This window comes from Drosophila simulans, chromosome 3L (assembly GCF_016746395.2).
Source record: "Drosophila simulans strain w501 chromosome 3L, Prin_Dsim_3.1, whole genome shotgun sequence".
In the NCBI taxonomy this organism is placed as follows: Eukaryota; Metazoa; Arthropoda; class Insecta; order Diptera; family Drosophilidae; genus Drosophila; species Drosophila simulans.
In genome coordinates this window covers 18,534,754-18,555,859 of record NC_052522.2, presented here as the reverse complement: position 1 = coordinate 18,555,859, position 21,106 = coordinate 18,534,754, and the positions used below count along the sequence as shown (strand labels likewise).

At 37.4% G+C, this 21,106-nt stretch overlaps 4 protein-coding genes across 5 annotated transcripts; all 4 read right to left on the bottom strand.

Annotated features, from left to right (window-relative positions):
- Nucleotides 1-20: 20 nt before the first annotated feature.
- LOC6738612 (glutaredoxin-C3) lies at nt 21-779 on the bottom strand. Its single transcript, XM_016171710.3, has 4 exons — nt 763-779; nt 447-666; nt 283-387; nt 21-217 (listed from the first exon to the last, which is right to left on the bottom strand). The coding sequence occupies exons 1-4, from the start codon at nt 774-776 to the stop codon at nt 122-124; spliced, it is 435 nt and encodes a 144-aa protein (XP_016032454.2). The 5' UTR covers nt 777-779; the 3' UTR covers nt 21-121.
- An 85-nt stretch (nt 780-864) lies between these two features.
- Nucleotides 865-2,296, bottom strand: LOC6738610 (dysbindin protein homolog). Of its 2 annotated transcripts, XM_039294195.2 has the most exons (3): nt 2,147-2,295; nt 1,419-1,744; nt 865-1,361 (listed from the first exon to the last, which is right to left on the bottom strand). In XM_039294195.2, the coding sequence occupies exons 1-3, from the start codon at nt 2,182-2,184 to the stop codon at nt 1,261-1,263; spliced, it is 465 nt and encodes a 154-aa protein (XP_039150129.1). In that variant the 5' UTR covers nt 2,185-2,295; the 3' UTR covers nt 865-1,260. The 2 variants fall into 2 exon arrangements, with proteins under 2 accessions (XP_039150129.1, XP_016032453.1); XM_016171709.3 differs by having other exon boundaries at nt 1,419-2,296.
- A 148-nt stretch (nt 2,297-2,444) lies between these two features.
- LOC6738609 (splicing regulatory glutamine/lysine-rich protein 1) lies at nt 2,445-3,998 on the bottom strand. Its single transcript, XM_016171708.3, has 2 exons — nt 3,857-3,998; nt 2,445-3,798 (listed from the first exon to the last, which is right to left on the bottom strand). Exons 1-2 carry the CDS (start codon nt 3,880-3,882, stop codon nt 2,778-2,780), a joined length of 1,047 nt encoding a protein of 348 aa, XP_016032452.1. The 5' UTR covers nt 3,883-3,998; the 3' UTR covers nt 2,445-2,777.
- Nucleotides 3,999-4,176: 178 nt separating this feature from the next.
- On the bottom strand, nt 4,177-6,260 carry LOC6738607 (transmembrane protease serine 9). The gene is made up of 4 exons (XM_016171707.3): nt 6,083-6,260; nt 5,306-5,644; nt 4,611-4,906; nt 4,177-4,548 (listed from the first exon to the last, which is right to left on the bottom strand). Exons 1-4 carry the CDS (start codon nt 6,147-6,149, stop codon nt 4,393-4,395), a joined length of 858 nt encoding a protein of 285 aa, XP_016032451.1. The 5' UTR covers nt 6,150-6,260; the 3' UTR covers nt 4,177-4,392.
- Nucleotides 6,261-21,106: the final 14,846 nt, after the last annotated feature.

Here is a 21,106-nt window from a genome sequence, read left to right as displayed (position 1 = left end):
ATTTCAAGTAGTGCAAACAATACATTTTAAAAGCATTTATTAAGGACTTTGAAGATTAACTAGGAACGCGTGCACGAACTTTTTACATAAAAAGGAGTTCTGAACACAGCAAGAACATTATTTATTGGAAATATTTCTGCAGAGCTCCCGTTTCGAACATTCTTTTGATGTCAGTGCCACCGCCAATGAATTTGCCATCGATAAAGACGCGGGGAACCTGCAAAGTATACGAGTTACATATGATAACTAATCTTTACAATGTAAAATATTTAGTGCACCCACCGTTCTGGCACCGGTAATCTCGCCCAGAACTGCCTGAATTTCGTTGCCATCGGGATTTCCATCGAGTTCTATTATGGTGGCGTCCACATTGAGCTTTTTGAAGGGCTGGAACGCAAAGATGTCATCACTGTTTGGGACTTTTCAAGGTCTCGCAACTTTCTTACCTCTTTGGCCATCGTGCAGTAGGGACAGTAGGTCTTGCTGAATATCACCACTTTGTTGCTGGCAATGGTGTTTTCAACGAATTTCGCCTGCTTGGTAGACATGTCGACTATTGGGGATCTCAATGCGGATCCAACTGCGCCCATAAGCTCGAAATCCAGGAGAGGGTACGGAAACTTGGGGGGCAATGCGGGGAGCAATGAAAGCTGCGACAAGTGTAAGCTGCGGAGAATTATCTCTAATTTACTCAGTTTTTTAATCACTGATTAGCAATCAGCTGTTGTGGCTCTCGCCGGAGTTGCCACGCTGTTAAATTACCATCTCGTAATCATAAACATGTTGAATATTCAATTATTTCCATATAATCATGCTAAGTTCAAGATATCTATTATTGTGTGTGCAAAAAGAAAGGAGAAAATCGACTGCTATAAAAACAATGTTTATTCAACGCTGTCAAAACATGCAGTGACGCTGCCACATCAACGAATTTCATATAAAGTAGGGGGATTCCTGAAATTTCACTTTTACTTTGACTTCATTATTTAAAAACTTATTTAAAATTTGCCTACATTCTGTCCGAGATGGTAAAGAAATTTGGAAATTACTTTAACACATTATGAATGTTAAAATACTTTGGCATTGATAATTAATCTTTGTATGTCCAATTCCCTTTAATGCAATAGTTTGATAGTAAGAAAATGTAAAAAATTAAGTTATTTTTCAGAAGTCCCCGTTAAAATATGTTAACAATTACTCTGCTTATTGCACTTAAAGGCACAAATTGTAGTCTTTTGCAAGATGAGCAAACAATCTGAGTTAGCCATTTAGAAATTGCTCCAGAGCATCCTTTGTCTCCACTTCGTTGGCTTCAAGGACGACTTCCTCCAGAGCCAACTTGTTGCTGGTGGTTTGAATTTCTATGAAAAAGGGGCGTTAATTTACTGCCTCATGTTCGTTTATGTTATCAGACTAACTTGTCAGCTGGCCGTGCTGTTTGTACTCCTCCATATCCTCCCGGAAGGCGTCGTCGAAGACAGCCTGTCGTTCCCTCTGCAGCTTCAGGAGGGTCTGCTCCTGATCTTTGATTTTGGTTTGGTGTTTCTGGGCTATTTGCTGGCGATACTGCTCCAGTTCGTTGAGTTTCTTTTGCTTGTGCCGGGAGAGCTGAAACTGCTGCTCGAGGATGAACTCTTGGAGCTCGCACTCCTCGCACAGATCCTCCAGCTTCTCCAGCTCAATCTCCAACTGCTGACCCATTTCCTCCAGGGAATTAAGAACCTTAGAGCTGGCTTGCAGTTGGGTTATCAAAGTAGGAATTCCCGCCAGACTACTGTTCAGCTCACTCATGATCCTGCGCTGATGGCTGGCCTGGTTTTGGATGCCGGAGATTTGGTTAGCAATCTGCGCAGCCTTCTCCGCGTTCTCTTCGTTGGCGCCATGAATCTGCTGCCAATCATCCTCGTATTTGGCCAGCAAACTGCAACCCGCTGCCACATTTAGGTGGCTGGGCACTCCATCGGTTAGCTGGAAGGGAGCACTAAGGGAGAGACTACTGCTCCTGCTGGACGACAGACTCTCGTTGAGGCCCAGTGGCGAAGTGGGGGTCGTAATCCCACTGGCTTGGCTGCTCCCCGAGTTTCCGGAACTGACACGCTGGCGATATTGCTGTTGCAGATTCTCCGAGATCACCAGGCCTTCCTGGATCGCACTGCTCAGCTTCTTTTTCAGGCTCCCGAACATCTTGCGACCACGGATCTCTATTTATTTAACTTAGCGATTTCTAATTGTCTTCGCGCTGGCGTTTTCCATCGACAATTGAGTGGTAAATAAAGAATCAGCTGTTCGGGCAGGTGCTGAGAGAAAATCGGCCAGAGAGAGGAAGAGAGAGCAACAGTTAGTTGACGTACACGAGAGGCATATCAACTATGGCAAGAACTCTGGCACGTGGCTTGGATAATTTAGTAAAACCACAACAAATAATTAACATTTAAAATCTTGTATTAGTCGAAAATAATAAACTAATTTCGGATTTATTATTGTAAAATGTAACAGATTCCAATACAAATAAAATAAATGTACGAACAGTTGATATCATAAAAAAACACAACAGGGCTAGGACTAGCCATTCGGTGGTATATTTAATATATCACTATTTAGCTTAATTTAAAAAAAATCAATCCAAATGTGAATCTATCAGTGGCAGAGCTTATTTTTGTAATAATAATATAAAAACCATATTCTTTATTTGCTGCAACTTCAGTTTGTTGCCTTTAAAATTTCATTCCGATCTTGCTTAACAACCATTACAATTCTCTAACTATAGTTTTGCCTAATTAATCCTCGGTCAGGTCCACTGTAGTGACAGCTGTGCAATCGTCCACTTGTTGATTTGTGCCATCCGATTGAGACGGATATTCAGGTTTAGACACAGGTTCAGTTTCACATGCCTTTTTGGGCTCTTCATGGTACGCTATTATTTCAATATCACTATTATCACCAGATTCTAGGGTTATACAGCTGCGTACGCTGTTCTTAGCATCTGAGTCTGAGTCCGAGCTTGATGAATTGCCGCTGGCCTCGGAGCTCGAGCTTACTTTAATGGTGAGAACATTTTGCTCTTCGTCGCTGGATGAAATGGACAGGGCCTCGGGCTTCTCGGACTTGTCCACCTCTCCGTCGGACATCAGTTCCCGGAATATATCGCTAATAGGAGAGGAGGAGCGTTCCTTTGACTCGCTGGCTCGCTTTTGGCTGCTCGGGTTGAGTAATTGACCATAGGCCATGGCCACAGCAAGAGCCATTTGCTTGGAGTGGTTAAGGAACACATCTGAAGGCGCGGGTATATGTAGCGATTCGCTGGGCGCGGTTTCCCAATCGCCGCCGCTGCTGCTCTGGCTGCTCCTGCGTCTTCTGTATGATTTTTTGTGTTTTTTAACCTTCTTTTTGCGCTTTTTTCGGCGATGTGAACTGCTGCGACTTCGACTACGACTCGAACTTCTGCTGCTTCTGGTCCTCCTTCGGCTGCGATGCTTCTTGGCCTTTTTGTGGCGGCTTCTGCTGCGCCTTCTGCTGGAACTTCTGCTTCTATCAACACTTTGATTTCTGGGTGCATCGCGGCTGTAGTTGGATTTCCTCCTTTCGTGCACATCATCCAGATCCTGCAGCTTCTGCCGACAATTCGCCTGCACACGTTCCTTTTCCCTATCATTATGCCGAATCGCAGTGTTTATGGTGCGGCCCAAGAAGCGTTTGTTTAGTTTACCCAGAGGATTCACTTTGCGTTCGCTTTGCTTCGAGTTGCTGGCACTGGCATTATGACCTTCGATCTCGCGCATTAGCTCGGCAATCGCCTGACTAAAGGGAGAGTATCAATTTAATTAAAAATGTATCGGTTTTTAATATAAATATTTACTTTGTTAAATCTGTGTCCATTTCCATTTTTGGTGTTTGTTTATGGCATTTAATTGACTACCAATTGCTGCGAAACAAAAAATACCGCGGATGGTAAGTGCTACTAATAAGTATTTTTAAAATACTACGTATAAAGCGAATATTGCGGCGATGGGAAACGTTGGAATTTGGAACACGTAGACGTTTTTTATTTTTTTTTTTTTTTGTTTGAAGATGAATTTAAAAAATAATAATGCAAACATGTTAAAAAAAGAAAGATCCAGAACGATTCCAGCATTCCTCCATCGCCGCTAGGTACACTAGAGATATTCTTGTCGATTAATATTGTCAGAGTAATCTTATCTGCAAAATACCAAAAATTTAGCCAACGATATCGGTTGGCGCAATCATCGATATAAGTTTAAAAAATGACGACCGGCCACAAAAAATTGGTATTTCTAATTGGTTAAAGTAACGTTTATTGAAGAAGATCACATAATAGAGTACGACTAATATCACAGGTGAATCACAATCTTTATGTTCCAGATTCCTGGCCAACTATTTCCTGCTGTCTATCACCTTCTGCATCCAGGACACGTATTTACTGACGCGCGTATAGATTCCGGGCAAACCTGGACGAGCACAGCCGATCCCAGTGGACACCACGCCCACCAGGTGATGCTCCTTGGACATCAGCGGACCGCCAGAATCCGCCTGTGAAGGTAAGTAAACCCGGAGCATAACATGTGTGCCGTATCAGCCAAGTGAATACTCACCCAACACGAGTCGATTTGACCGTTCTCATAACCGGCACACAACTGCGTCTCTCCAATGGTATTGCTCTTGCCCAAGGATCTGTAGGACCTCTCGCACGCCTCGTTGTTCCAGATTTTAACGGTGGCCTTGCGCAGTACATCGGACCGATCGTTTTCCGCCTGGTTCTCGTGCGTCCAGCCCCAACCGGAAACAGTTCCGTACTCCTGCTCCAGACTTCGATGCCCCTCCTCGGATCCCACGCAGCTGGGCTGGATGTGTGAAGAGAATCGGATTGGCTGTACCAGCTCCAGGAGGGCTGTAAAAGAAAGATATAACAATTTGCAATAGCTCAAGCTAAAGAAGAATGTGTATTATTAGATTTTAAGCTCAGATTCGTCTCTGGTTCATTATGGTTAATATCCAACTCGTAAAACATAAAATAAGATTAACCTTTATCTCACACCTTTGTTGAAACTCTTTATTTCCTAACTATATATTTCAGTTTGTTTTTTAAGAACCTAAGCGCCTAACCTAAGAACCTAAGAACCTAAGAACCTAACCTAAATAATATATATTTTATTGTTTTTTTACTAGATTCAACTTTTAAGTTATTTTTCTGAAAAATAATGTTCATCTGTAAATGGATTTATGATTCAGTTCTGTACATATGGAAAATAATTGAACATGCTATTGCCACATAAAAGAACACACATACCTATATCGTGTTTCACATCGTTGCAGTCGTATTGCGGATGGGGCACAATGTTCTTGAAGTCCACCCTCAGTGCATCCGGACCGTTGCCAATCCCGTTAAGGTACTCCCTGATGCTGTGCATACCCACAACTCCTTGGATTTGAGCTGGTTTCATGAACTGCTGCAGCCCATTGCAGATGCAATGTCCCGCCGTGAGGATCCATCGCTCCGAGATGATAGTGCCGCCACAAAAGTGACCACCACGACGCATCAGACTGACCATGAAGGGCATTTCGTTGCGCTCCGCCTCGCTGCCACCAACGATTTTTGGATTTCGAACCGAGCATGGCTGGTTGGTAACTGTCATGGGAGTCAGAGGAATTTTAGTTCGAGTGAGTTTATGATAAAGAATGTTGAAAATGATTAGTTAATGGTATTATAAGCCATTTATTGAACGTTTAAGTTATATTTGTATTGCTCATAATCTAGTAAAGTTTTTCTTATGCATGTTTCATTGTTTCATGATTATAAATGTTTTAAAAAAATCATAAAATATTTGTAGGTGGGGTTCTTATCAAATAGGGAAGCATTAGACGAAGGACTTATCAAGTGACTTTAGCCTCTAAATCTCTAATGCTAAAAGATGATGCTTCCTTAATTGATATAAACCTAATCTACGATAATAAGGACTGCAAAAATTAATGAAATATTTATCACAAGTTGAAAGAACAATATGTATATCACATCAGTTATATTTGACTTATTACTGATTTTGTCACATTTTTTCAGTCAACTCACAAGCGATTTGGGACTGTGCACACTTCACTAGCGACAGAACCGCGACTACGAATACGATTTTCAACATTTTCTGTGTGCACAACCAGTGTTCTTAGCCCGAATAAAAAACCCGTTAAGCACGGCTCAAGCTTAAACGAAACTGCCACGAATATTCTGTGCGCCAATTAATTTATATATAGGTGTCTGGGAGTCCAGCGCCTCTCCGTTCCACTGACTTACCCAACTGTCGTCCGGAGTTCTATGCGGATTAGCCGGAAAGCTCGCTCTCTCGGCCTGATAACAAACGGAAGTCGCAGCCGGGCCTTTAGCACCTGTTGCCTCAGCTGAGAGCTTTTTTCGCGCTGCACTACCTGTCTCATCGCCGTTTTTTTGTGGTATTGTGGGCATGGGTGCCATGTGCACACACGTTGTGGCATTTCAATTGCCCCAAGTGGCTGGGGGGAATTAAGGAGCTGCCGAAAAGTCGAAAACAAACCCAAAAGTAAACAATGGCCGAAATAAAGTTTTGTGTGTTTTGCGTTTTATGACCCAGCGAAGTTCATGACATTGAAAAGTGCGCGACAAAAGGTGTGACAATATTTATGCTGAATTTTCGATGCCACCACAACGAGTTTATTGCACCTATATCCTTATTTTAGTACATTATTATTGCGATTAGCACGTATTTAGGGTGTTATTGAAATTGTTGTATGGTTAATAACGAAAAGGGTGTAAATATTATTATGACTTGTTAATAAACTTAAATGCTATTGCATAACGATTGCTAACCTAGTACCGAAAATGTTATAAATGATTCAAAACCAACTCTTTTGAGTTTAAGTATCGCTTAATGAGCTTGCATGTAGTATCTTTTATTTCTTCAGTTTTTATGATTTACGATGATGATTTATCAAGATGATTTATCTAATATATTATTAGAAAGTTAAGAAATTTCTTAGATTTGCGTAATCGTTACATTTATGTCATTGCCTGCATTTGACACAATTAGTTCGCACATTACAGCTAACCTTAGACGTCATATTTCCATCAGTTTGGACCTGGTAGTTGGTAATCGGGCCTGTTATGCAAATTAGGATGTCTGCGTTGCATATGAATACTGCGATGGGACCAAAAATTAATTGAAATTCAATGTCGGCGCAATCAATGTAATATTAGCCGCTTGACATTAACATTGCCCTTAAAATTAACGCATGGCCCACACACTCAATGCAATTGGCGACATGGGAAGGTTGATACACATCCACCGCATATCAAAGTGATAATAAATGCAGGTGGGAAGTGCACTTCTATGACATAATATGCATAAGCGATATCATGCCAAGAATATTGGCTATTGAAGTGGGCAAAGCAGGAATTGGAATTGAAACTGAAAGTTAAGACGGAGTATGACAAATCTGCAGACCAAGGCATTAATAATTCATTATCCACAATCTCGATTCTCAGTCGGAGCACGCAAATCAGTTCAGTGGATCAGGCAAATACGCTAGAATACTAATTGATTTCATGACTTTGGTTCCTTAACCGAAAACCAGATAGCATCCCAATCGAGTTCATTGATCGCGGCAGCTCTGTTTCACGCTAAATGCTAATTCACTAAACAAATCGGCCATAAAAAACACTATCCATTGTCTGCCGTTGACTGGCGTTGATACCAAATAACCAAATATAAACAATATTAACAAACACGAGTGCGGCGGGGCTCCACTGAAACAAGTTTCTGGCGCATTGACACCCGCCTTTGGGCGAAACTTGGGCGCATTCAATGTGAAGGTCGTTTCGATTTGAGGTACTCGAGGTACGCTTGACAATTGTCATATTATTCAGCTATTTCGCTACACTTTTGTTTTCATTTCGACGAAGTTCAACGACGCCGCTGCCTGGTGACTAATTGCAAGGGGGAAGTCTTTGGACGTCGCTAATGCGGGTGTGTTTGGCGCTATAGGAAATGTTTTGGGGCGCAGTGAACCCAGTTAACTGCAGGTATTTATAGGAATCTCGAATGGGTAGTGGGTTCCAAACAAAAACATTTAGCATAGATGCTTTATTTATGAAATTTAACTATCATATTATTCGCAATTTAACTGAGTATGTAATTATAGTTTTTAGTTTTCGTGTTGAGTAGTGGGCTTTAAATAAAACATTTAGTTATAAAATAGAACTGCCTGCAATCGTATGAATCTCAATTTAACTATATATATAACTATAGTTTATAGTACATAATTATAGCTTATATTTTTCGAAAGAATCGCGAGTAATGGATTCTAAATAAAACATTTAGTAAGGAGTCTTTAGTTTTAAAATGGAACTGCCTAAAATCAAATATATCACAATTTTAGTAATTAATTAACAATGGTATCTAACATCTGAATGGTAATATCTGAAATTTATCGGATATCAAATGCTTCTAAATATTTGGCAATTTTCTTTTATATTAACTAACCAATAATATAGTATTACTAAAAAGAATTCTTGGTAACAAAGATTCAAAGATTCATGGATTCAGAAAAAAATATATACATACATTTATTTATTTTATTTTATATTTTTTTATCTTTATTTGATTTAAACAAATTTTATCATTGGAACTTAAATATAAATATTATGTAAAAGTATTGCAATTTATCTATAAAATCTTAAGAATTATTTGCAAAGCTTTTTATTTAAAGTTATCAGAATGTAATCTATATATTTTTTGTAACATAATAAATAAAATGTATCTTAACTTACCAAAACGAAATGCAGTAAAATCTTCAGCGATGAGAGGATCACTTATCTGGTTTCAATTATTGCTCGAAAGCCAACTGGTAAACAATAAGGGCTTTCTGAGCAACAATCAAAATTATATAAGTGTCCGTGAAGGAACTCTTATATAAAAACAGCCAAACTTAGCCAAAGGCTTAACACAATTTTGGGCAACACAATGCACTGGCCATTTGAATGTTATTCTTATTCTAGGCAGGCCAACACGTCTGCTCGGTGTGAGAGCCGCACCGGAACTGCAATACGTTTGTCCAACTGCTGACGTTGTATCCTTGTGATCCTGGCACTAGCTGCCAGGCAACACGAACGCAGTGCCTTCGCGAACCGAGCGGAAGCCAACAAGGAAGCAACATCCCTCGTTGTCGGCGGCTTTTATCCTTTGGGCCTATGCGGCGTATGCGTGTTATGCAAACGACCGCCGCTCGGCTTTCGCTCGTTTGCCTTTTCGAAGGCGACCAATGAGAGTCCTGGCTTTGGTTTTTGTTGCCGAGGACCTACACTATTCCTTGTTGCGCAGGCGTAAATTATGTCAAATTTTGAATTTTACTTTTTAGTTTATTTCGTTTTGCTTATGGATGTAAAGATGGTTTTAATTTATTCTTGGCTAATTTAAGCAGTTTTCAATTGTTTAAATGGTTTTCATTTAGTTCTGTTAATGGCATTTGACCGATATTGTATGTTTGCGCTTGGAGAGGTTGTTCTTAAAAGGTTTAAATATTCTTCGCATAAAATTAGTTAGTCAGTGGGTAATGGATAGAATAAATTTACATGATTGGTATGGGTAAAATATTGCTATAAATTGAAAGGCATCCGTAGGCATAATTTTGCTTATAGTGGATGATATTTAAATTAAATGTTTTTTATATTTCAAGTTTGCTTTCTTGGGAACTTAACTATATTTGTTATAAATGTTTTCGGTTGGTTTATGATGTAATAACTTAAGTGACTCTCTGCCTATATATCAGTTGGATAAAATAGCTATTCTTTATTATATGCCGATTCATATCAAATTTCTTTATTATATGCCGATTCATATCAAATTGGTAAATTTGAAACTGATGAAATTTTAGTATTGTAATTGGTGTGAATTGCATGATTTTTTTTATTATGGTGGCTATATTTTGAATATATCAAGATTTCTTTAAAGCTATTCCTTTCACTTGAGCTAAAAGATATTTTTGGAATTTTAAAGCATTTGTCTATTCCTTTTTCTGTAGGTATGATGTAACTACTGTGATTTCGTGAACCTTTTCTATGGCAATTGTATTTCAAGAACGCAATGCCTTAGAGAGTACCCCACATCAGTGTGTTTTTAGCCCCACCGCTCCCCAATTATTTCTAAACAGCCACAACTAAAACACAATCAACACATTCGCAAACTAAATTTCCATGAGCTGACACTTACATTTTATTTACGAAATTGTGATTGACAAGCTGTTGACACGCTTTTAAGAGGCCTGAGGATGAAGTAGCCGAGGGATAGCCCAGCCAAATTGAACCCCTTTCGCGGCTGGGAGATTTTTCGCAATTAAATATTGAAGCCAGCACACGGGCAACATGTAACATTGCAGCATTTCGCAAAGAACTGGGGAAATGCAGCCATTGCAACCAAAGTGCATCAAATATGCTGGCTAAATTATTTATGAGATTGTTCCGGAGGTGAGGCCTGTGCAACATTTCAATATGCTAATTACTTTTCGACTTGGCCGGGAAGGCAGCGAAAGGGCCAAAACGAATGCAAGTGGGCGCCACTTAGGCCGACAGGAAAAGGTAGAGCAAGTGCTAATCATTGCTAGATGCCTGCCACCGATTTCCCAGGTGAGTGCAAGTTCCTTAACAAATGCCAAAATCTATCGAAGGCGACACTTCAGCGGAAATAAACAGCAAACAGCAAAGAAAAGGCAGGCAATAGATTGGAAGGGCGTGGCATGGCATGGAAAATGTGTCTAAAATTTGGAGAAGTAAACTTCGCAGACCTCCTGATGTCAGGTCGCAGCGCAAACCCTTATCCATCTATTCCGCGGCATTGTTTTTGCGTGACAATTGGGCCAATTTATTATTCATTAGGTTAAAAAGTCACAGCGCAACAGAACACAACACGAACTGAACCCAAACTGACAGCCAGCCAAGTCTCAGCCATTTGTAATGTTGCGCCAAGAGGCTGGAAGGGATTCCTTGATGGATCCCGGCAAGTTTTGGCATTGCAACAATTTAACCTGCTACTTTTTTTGGGGAAATGCTCTAATTGATTTGCTCGGAAAAATTCTGTTTACCTTCCTGCTCGCCCAACTTTCGGTTCAAGTTTAATTCCGACAGTTGCGGTTCGAGATTCTTTGTTGGCTAATTAGATTGTGATCGGGTAAACAAAAGGAAACCAAAGTTGGGGCATGAGATACAGCTGGACTATTGTTGTAGATTTTGTTAAAGGCTTTTTAAAAAACAAGTTTAGAAAACTAAGGACACTTCAATAATTTGGTAAATTCAGTTTGATGAGATTGTTAGATGTTTCTTACATACATTACATTGAATAGTACAAACTAAACTGCAAAACACGAATTTTTACAAAAAAATCTAAGGTCAATTGTTTGTAATTAAAATATTATATTTTGTTAAGTTACGTGAATCATTTTTAAGTGACGATAAATGCTCAAAATTGAATATTTGCTTCATGATGGTAATACATATTTTTAAATGATTTAATTAGTTTGATATTATCAAATTTAAATGGTATTCAGAATGTTAAAAATAACTACTATTTAAAGTTTGATTTTTTATGGATTTGATTAGCCAGAGTTGTTAAAATAATTTGCAAAAAATTTTAATTAGTTTGATATCATCAAATTCAACTGTTATTCAGAATGGTAAAACTTACTACTTTTTAAAGTTAGATTTTTTATGGATTTTATTAACCAGAGTTGTTAAACCAATTTGCAAAAAAAAGTTCGTTGCGTATGTATTTTGTTTTTAGGGATTTCGGTTTAGTATTAGTATTTACTGCAAATGGTAAGTTATGAAGTCAAAATATGAATAATAAATTTACATTAGTGCAGAATATACACTTTAATTAGCCTCTTATTCAAGACTGTGGTCATTACGTCCTTAAATAAAAGGAATCGCTTTGATGTACATCAGTGTCAAATAAGAGGCTAATTAAATATAGTTTTTATTCTCTAACAAAAAAGGAATTTTTATATTGTGTTATTGTTAACTTGGCAGCTTTAGGATTCATTCAATTCCCTTGTTTTTCTAAGCTAGTTACAAGTTTGTTAAGCTCTGAACTACTGTAAAAGAGGTTAAAGTATTTTTGGAAGTATCATCTCATTTCGATGCAGATTAATATTAATATTAATTAAGTCAGCCTTAATTTAATTCATCTTAAAATCCATCAATGCGCATGGCCATAATTTATTTTTTCCGCCAAGGAATGCCGTACCAAGGCCTAATGGACACAAATGGAAATTCTATTAAGGTTATTCCTTGGATCTCCGCCGCCACCGCACTTGTCACATCCTGCGGAGTACTCGTCAATTAAATCAGAAAAAAAACAAACGTAAAAAAAATGAGGAAAAATCCTTCCGAATGCGGAACGTCCTGTGGCATTGTGGCTTTTTGCTAGCTGACTTCGACTTTCAACCTTTTCGGTTTTCGGGATTGTTACGTAAAAAGGATATGGAGATGTGCTGAGTAGTGTGTTCGGCAAGTCAGGTGTCACATCGATGGGCGGAGGGGATGGCGGCTTTTCCGGGGGGCTTGACAGTAAAAACTGTCAAGCGCAATAATGTCTGTTGATACGAAATATTTCCACACTTGCCACAGCAATTTGGTCAGCGCAGGACTTCCCAGCTTCCGATGCCGATCCCTTCCCCTTTCGCATATTTTCCGCTCGTTTTGCCTACTTTTCTGCATATTTAATGCGCAATTAAGCAGTTTGACTAGCAGCTAACATGGAAAGTGCATTTTCCGGCTTTTCATTTGATCGCTGGCAGTGGCGAGAGCAAGCAAGAGTCGTGGAAATGCGGGGACAGCACTTCGTGTCAAGAGTTCAGGTGTACGCACGTGTATTAAGTTCAGGCTTTAGCTGCTAATTGCCGGAAAGTGTCGGAAAATATTCACTCCATTTATAGATTGATACCATGCCAGAGGAATAGTCCGAATCAGCGGGGAATTGCTTTAATTTGTGCATAATTTAAAGGGATCGGAGCATGTTTTGTGCGAATTGTTATTTCAGGGCATGTCACTTGGCAATTGATTTGAAGCTTGACTTGCGAATTATTTTTTTTTCAGAAGTTTAAAATGCAATATGGAAGAAAATTCGAGTATTGGTTGTGTCCTTTTGTTTAGCGAGTCTTAATTTTTATATCTGCTGTTCTTATATGTGAAATTATTTTGCAATGCTTTGTCGGACTAACAGATATTATCTTGAAATTTAATATCAGTTTAATTTTGAAGATTGTAAGTAAGTTATTGGTTATTTTCATTTATGATTATTATTTATGTTTATTTATATTTATATGATTAAATCAGCCTTAGGATCAATTAATATTACAAATTTTATCATTTATCCAATAGGTAGGAAAGAAAAGAAATTGTTTTATTCTGGTTGGATAATAGTGTCATTAGAAAGCTACAAATATGTTAAATTTTTACCATGTGCAACTTTGGCTTTAAGAAATTTGGAGAAAAATTTTGAGACAAATTTTGTTCTAAAAATGTTTGGCAGAACTTTTAAACCAGACTAATTTCAACTTTTGGCCAAGCATTTTTACTGTGTACTATGGGCTTTCAATACCAAGTTTAAAGTTTAAAATGACAACTATGCTTCTTGTTATACCCGTGCAGATTGATTTCATTGGGAACCGTTCAACGCAGTGAAAGACTTGTGTCCTTTTGATTTATATACATTTCTGATCACTATCAACAGGTAAGTCGATATATATACATATGTCCATCCGTCCGTCCGTAAGTTTCTACGCAAATTAGTATTTCAGTTTTAGAGCTATCAAAATAAAAATGCCTGATCGGTAACTATAATGTAGGAATAATCGGAAATACAAGAAAATGTCTTTGATTTCGGTTTTGATCATAAAATGTTTTAATTCGGGATTTTCGATATGTAATTTCGATTTAAAAAATATAATAAAGGTCGGACAACAGTATCATATAGCTTCCAGAGAAACAGTAGAAAAAATACTACCTAATTAATGGAAAATAGTCATTGATTCATTGTTTTTGATCATAAAGAGTTATATTTCGGTATGCAACAGGTTTCCAATAATATGTTATTTCTGTTGTCTGTATTTAATTAATAGAAAAGAAATCCTATCTTCGTCGTTACTCAATCAAAACAGCGTTCTAATTCGGTATACACGAAATATACACAATATATATATAATGAATATTTTTGGCTTAAGTTCCGGTTAAAAAAGAAAGAATAGAAAACTATATAAAATTTCATGTAATTTTTGCAAGGCATATTTTTTTTTTCTTTCTGTTAATATTTTTAAGATCACGATTTAATTTTGTTTTTTTTTTTACATAACGTGCTGACCTATTGGTTAATATTGGATTTTAACTGCAAGGATACGTATGAAAGCTTCGGCATGCCAAAGTTATCTTCCTTCCTGTTTATATTCTATATATTCTCTTAATTTCATTTAATAATGAATTTTTTAGTTTTGATTAGTTCCAGGTGTTTTTCGCAGGGTTTTGTTATACTTTGTTAGTAAAAGTTATCTTTTTTCGATCATTGTTTAGTTTTCGGTCTGTTTTAATTTGTTACGCATTTTTTAGAATTTCTATCCATTCGAATATATACATATTTTTGAGTACTACCAATTTATAAATTGTATGATGCTTGACTATAAATATGACAGTGGAATATGATTTCTAAGCTGTTCCTAACTCCAAAGTTTCGTTTTATGTTTTATTGGATTAAAAGTCTATTTACTGTTCCTTGAATAATACTTTTAAACGCGTTACAAAAATTGTTTTAATCAAAATATGGAAGGTGGCAGTACGAAAATTTGCTGTAATAAAAACAGACTCCAAACTAAATAAAATTTCAAGGCATTTTGGCAAGGCATATCTCTTTTTTCTTTTCTTTTTGTTAATATTTTTAATATTACGATTTAATTTCGACTAATTTACAAAAGACCGTTATTAGTTATTAGTGAAGTGGGCTTGCTTCGTTTCTTTGTTTGGGTTATTTCATAATAAAGATTTGGTATTAGTGAGAAAATTAAAAATGTGTCACATATTCTAATCATTTTCTTATTTATCAAAATTAAATATTTTTTAATTAATTAATTGTTTTTAAACACAAATGTAAAGTCTTCTTTTGATTGAGCCGTAAAGTAATGCTGATCAATATAAATTTCTGAAAATCTGGAAGTATAACCATTTGTTTCTTTATTGTATATAAATACACTTGATGTTTTTTTTTTTTTAATTTGAAAAGGAGGAAGGGTTCTTATCTTGTGTAACAATAAAATAAATTATTATTTCGGTGAAAAAAATTATTTCTTTCTGTCTTCATTATGACAGTATTATTTTAGAGTGTTGAATTGGGTAAGGGATCGCTACGAAAAATTTGTATGTTTTATCCATAAGGTTGTTTCTATTCCCGATGAATTTGCATATTTAAATAGTTTTGCCGAGCATTGTTTTGCTCTTAGAGCTCTCGTTTTACCTTCAACTATGCCATTTTGTTCCCATACCCGTTGGCCAGTGGCCATTGGCCGGTTCTACAGCCTTTACTGACCAGCACAAGGTCTTTCCAAATGCACTCGCATACATATGTATGTACATATATGGATGGATGGAGTAATCACCCTCCCCGCCTACCACTATATTGTTATTGTTTCTTTTTGAATATATGTAGCTACATGCCGCTTGACCATTCCACAAGAGCTGAGTTTCGGTGGTGGTGGTGGTATCTGCAACTTCTGGGGGTTGTTTGCGTTATAGAGAGCGTTCTGTTCTGTTCTGTTGGTTAGCATGGTCAGTCTGTGAGTCAGCCGGGCTGTCCGGCCTGAAATGATCTACTTGACGGAGCGAGGGGTGGTTCTAGTTTTATTGGGTTCGGTATTGTTATATGCGATGGCAAAAATGGCGTCTGCAAAACTGGAAATATGTCAAAAAACCTTTTTTTCGGCGATTTAATTGGATTGTGGCAATTAAGTTAGCTTTGGAATAGGTACACACATTTAATTTTTATAAATTTACTATTTAACTATTTGGATCCTTGTCTCAGTTATGAAAATGTTGTTCATATCGAAATATTTAAATTGGGTTTTTATAAACAAGCTATTGCATAAATAAATTTAATGAATTTTAAGATATGCGTGCGCGATGTATGGCAAATGTTGGGTTACATGATTTTAATTTCATTGCTTTTTGATAATTGGTGTACAAAATTTAATATTTTAAATTTACAAAAATTGTATTTGTTGCTGGAAATTGTTTCTGTTAGAGAAAGGAATTATTTTAAAAAGCTACTTCTGTAGTATGTTTTTATTGATGTTTTGGGTTAAGGCTCAAATGGAAAGGCTAAATGTAAACCGATTCAGTTTGTACTTTTTAACAAAGCTTGCGTATATTTTTGTGTTATATTTGAAAATGATATCTGATTAATGTTTTACTTTTTCACTAAAAGATGGGTATTTCAGTGTAGTATTTGAATCTTTCAATGCGAATATTGCCTACTTTTGAAGGCATAATTTTCGATACCGGGAGTAATGAAGCTTTTGCTTTATATTGAGTACGCTAATTTCAATTGTTATGAGAAATGAAATTGATATAGATGATATAGGGGAGTATTACAGGCAGTCATTCCTGTTTCAATTGTTTATAAAAGAGCAACAGCCGCCTCCCCTCCCCAACAACCAACGAACGCAACCACCCCCCCGCCTGATGTCCTTCTCACTCCCGGCGGCCATCTTTGAAAACTGGAAAAGTGTCTACTGTCTCTATACGCACACATGGTGAAAATGTCTCGAATTAAAGTAGCATGGAAATTTTAAATACGATGCATTGGTTTGTTTCAGCCGTTTCACAAAGTTCACAAAGTACTTTTAGTCCAAATGTTTCGGGGTTTGCCAAATTTGTGTGTGTTTCCAAAAAGCTTACCAAAAATATTCACCAATATTGCATAGCATAAATTTAGCTGATTTTAATCATTTTATTCTTGGTAAACTTTTGTCTTTTTCGTTTTGATTGGTTTTTAAAATTTTGTTGGTTTTTTTGTTTTGTAACTTTTGAACGTTTGATTTAAACAAATGAAATGGGACCAGAATGAGCTGCGAGTTCGATTTCATAAGTTTTCTTTTGCTATTATTTTGTCGGCGTTTTTCACTTTTTGCTCTCCACGCGGCGTCTGCTTTGGTTTTTGGTTCCTTTTCGCTCTCTCTTTTTACACTTTAAAGTTTCAAATGCGCAAAATCCAAAAAATATTCCGCCAGGACCACGTGCTTTTTATAAATTTTATAGATATGTACATATGTACGATTCAATTTTGCCGCGCACTTTTCAAATTTTCTTCGTTTCCGATAAACTTTCTAGAAAATTTTAAGAAACTTACGGTTTTTTCTTAATAGATCAGCGTTTTTGGAATAATTATAAAAATAGTAATGTCATTTCCAAGATTTACGAGTTTAGAAAATTACGAATTTAGGAAAGTTATTTCTTTGAGTGATGGTGTTAAACTATTTTGACCAAATATGGGCCATGGTTTTTAAATATTTTTCAAATAAATGTTGGATTTTTTAATGGTTGTACTTCCCGGTGAAATGATGGCTTATTTAAATATAAAAACTTCGCGGAACTTAAGAAAATATAAACGATTGAGGTAATGTTTAAATTTTGTTAAGACAAATTATAAGAAATTTAATGAATTTTGAAGAAGATTCGCTTGCAGTTTTCGGAGCTCTGCTGCTCATCCGGCCACGCACTTTTCACGACTAATTCCCCGTCCGAATGCGTCGAAAAGTATTTTTTAAAATATCCGCAGCGGCTGCTGCAAAAAAGTTTGAAACGATCGCTCTCGCCTCTTTATTTTTTAGAGTTTTACAAAGGGGTGAAACGTAATTTGGTCGGGCAAGGGGAGGGGGTGAGGTGGCAGGAGGGGCAGGAGGATGATGTTCATCCCTTGGCGGGCTGAATGGGAAACCCTTAAAAAACGGGTTGCCTTTGGCTCTCCCTATTGTTTGATTGCGATTGCTATTGCGATAGCGATTGCGATTGTGTGTGTGTGTGTGAGCCTGCAAATTGTGCAAACGGAGTCTCGTATCATCATCATTATAGCCAGCGTCATGATCTGCGTTTTCATCATCATGAGGTTGTCCTTGCGCAATAATCCCAGACGGCAAACTGTGATTTTCGATCCTCTCTTTGTTTTCGAAGGTTTTTTTTTTAAGAATTTCGCGTTTGGCGCGCTTTTTCGTATCCTTGATTTCTGGCTGTTCCCTTGCTCTTCGCGCTTCCTTTTCAAAGGACCTTTGCTCGCTGTACTGAAGGTCTGCCTTCTCGTTTTGTTTGGTCCTCTGCCGCCTGTCTGTCAAATTAAAATTCGGTTTTTTAGTTTTCGCTCATTTGCATTTGGTTATTTAAAAACGCGTGAATGAAATTCTTTGGCAGCTCACGGGAGAGCCACTTGGAATAAATTTAAATTAATTCCACGATGAAAGATATGGAAGAGAGGCTGCAACGATCAGCATTTAAATGGCATATATTAACGCCCCTTTAATTACGTGCCACGCATAAATATTCAATAAGCTGTTAAAGCTAGCTTAATTGCAACGACAAACAAATCATTTTAAAGAATATCATTCTCTAAACGAGAATAATTATCTAACAGAAATAAATTATTTGGATAAGCTTAAGTTTATTTTCAAGGGAAGAGAAATATATATTTATATTGTTTAAACACATCTAAGTGATAAATGAATCAATTTTTGTATCACAATACAATTGACTAAACTAGCGTCTTAAAGTTTTGACTATATCAATTTGAAAAATGGTATTGGGTACTTTGCTTTATTTTTTTATGATTCGATTATATAAACAAAAAAGTCCAATGAGTCTGGTTTGTTTTAGATTTTACACAAACAAATGAAGTTAAAAGGACACTTAAAGGTATAAGTTTAAATGATTAATGGTAAAATAAACGCTTACATATCGTGTTATTTATAACAAAAGTATAAAGTAAGTTCGCCTTTTTTTTTTGCTTTGAACTTAAGATTAATAAGAATTCCGACCATAAAAATGATTACCTTAAGGATAATGGATTAAGGTGCTTAGTTATACATTTGACTCGCAGATGACTGTGAATGCACTCATCATGCCAAGTCAAATTAATGCAGTTGTGTTGCATTCGAACAGCTTAGGAACTAACCCTTTTTGTTAATTCGAGTCGTTTCTTCGCTGATCCGCAGACAGAACCTAATCTTCGATGTTGATGCAGCAACCGATGCACATCCCAGTGATCCCTGCCCCGAGAGGTGAATGAACTGCAGGGAGTATGGGAAAATGTCAGGGGCCAGGTAACAAGCAGATCTTCCTCCCCTCGAAGAGGCGCCTTGCTAAAAGGAAAAAACGTAGATTTTTTACAGGATTTGGTCCCTTCTTTTGTCAACCTTAAAAAAGGTAAAAAGAAGCCAAACGACCCTGACAAATGTGATCGCAAGATGCGCAACTAATTTGAGACTCCGAAGGAGGGACAAATGAATTGGGAGCAGGGAGAACAACCCCTAATTTGCATGGAATCCTCAAGATGCCAGGGAAAACCCATATATCATCTGCTCCACATAGACTGTCACTCAATCAAGCAATTTTTCTATTTCTCCGGGCAGAGTGCATTAAGTTCAGATTTCGTTTTCCCGATCATTGCACAATCACGCTCCTCATCTAGCCTTTTTGCACAGTGAACCCGAGCCCAAATAGGTCTCGGTTTTCTATAGATTTTTGCTTTTTTTTTGCTTTTTTAATTGCAAACGAGGGGAGGGTTAGCGAAAATTGTAAAAAAATGGTTAGGGTTTTTTTGGGCAAAAATAGAAAATATTTGCACGCATATCCCGGCAATTACTTACGGTTTTTTGAACACTTCCCTTGCTTTTTGTTTTTTTTTTCTTTTCGCTGATGAAAAAATGGGGTTTGAGTGGGAAAAAAACCTTAAATATCTCTTGGGTGCCATATTATCTTGAACTCTGCGTAAGGAAATACAGCCTTGTGGTTCTGGATAAGCCCGCAGTAAAGTTTTCCCTTCACTGATCTCTAACACCTACGCTTCGATCGAAGTCGAAAATCGAGTGGTTTCCCATCAAGTGGCGATCAACAAACAGCGCTTTACAAAACCGAGGAAACCCAGAGCAGCTGCGCAAAAAAAAGGAATCATTCAACCCGCTGCTAAAAAAAAATCTCGCCGAGGACAAAACAAAAACAAATGCGAGACGGCCCAAAAAACGAAAGGGGGAAATTCAATGCCGTGAAAAGGGTAGAGGAAGAGAGAGGGTTTTTGATCCGGAGTCCTCCTCCGGGAATCGTCGAAGGGGGCACAAAAAACTCGCAAACACACAAAGCAGCATCGTCGCAATCAACGTCTGACAGCTCGGCGCGCAACTGCAGCGTCAGTTTGGTATGGTATATGCTATATGGAATATGGGATAGTTATTAATATTATAGGGTTGCGATTTGGGGTTTACGGGAAGTTGCCTCTAACCACTCGGAAAACTGCAATGGGTGTTAACGGTCGCTGCGGCTGCGCTGATCCGCGATGCCAGCTTGCTCATCATGATCATGATCATAATGACGACGATGACGCGGCACAAGAAGACTGATCTCGTTGAAATCAAAATAATGAAATTTACTTCCGCTTTGTTCTTCCTCCCTTCAATGAAATTTAATATGGCCTGTTAATGATATTTTCACAATTTGTACTCCTGCTTCTGGTGGTAATTGGTTGGCTGGGGCGTCGCCGTTGATTACCAATTCAAGGATGTTGTTTCTTTGGCCAAATACTTCTGTGATCCCAGCTAATGAAAAATTAAAGATACTTCCGTATCGTTAATTAACATGCTTCGTAGATATTATGACTACATTCCATAGGATAAAAGTGGTAAGTTATTAATCAATGGGTAAGATTTGTTAACCTATTAAATGAAATGTATGCTACATTTAAAAAATTAAACTCATAATGGAGCAAAACCTTAAACTTTTTACGTTTATTATTTATCATAAGATCTATATCATTTATCTTATACGACTATAAAA

Bases quoted from the DNA above. Each gene is read 5' to 3' on its own strand.
- LOC6738612 (XM_016171710.3), bottom strand. The intron at 388-446 runs GTAAGAAAGTTG...TTTGCGTTCCAG, and splicing joins ACTGCACGATGGCCAAAGAG to CCCTTCAAAAAGCTCAATGT. The intron at 218-282 runs GTGGGTGCACTA...TATACTTTGCAG, and splicing joins AGATTACCGGTGCCAGAACG to GTTCCCCGCGTCTTTATCGA.
- LOC6738610 (XM_016171709.3), bottom strand. From the start codon at position 2,184: ATGTTCGGGAGCCTGAAAAAGAAGCTGAGCAGTGCGATCCAGGAAGGC. The intron at 1,362-1,418 runs GTTAGTCTGATA...CCTTTTTCATAG, and splicing joins ACAGCACGGCCAGCTGACAA to AAATTCAAACCACCAGCAAC.
- LOC6738609 (XM_016171708.3), bottom strand. From the start codon at position 3,882: ATGGAAATGGACACAGATTTAACAAA. The intron at 3,799-3,856 runs GTAAATATTTAT...CTCTCCCTTTAG, and splicing joins ATGGACACAGATTTAACAAA to TCAGGCGATTGCCGAGCTAA.
- LOC6738607 (XM_016171707.3), bottom strand. From the start codon at position 6,149: ATGTTGAAAATCGTATTCGTAGTCGCGGTTCTGTCGCTAGTGAAGTGT. The intron at 5,645-6,082 runs GTGAGTTGACTG...CTCCCATGACAG, and splicing joins TGCACAGTCCCAAATCGCTT to TTACCAACCAGCCATGCTCG. The intron at 4,907-5,305 runs GTATGTGTGTTC...TTTCTTTTACAG, and splicing joins CGATGTGAAACACGATATAG to CCCTCCTGGAGCTGGTACAG.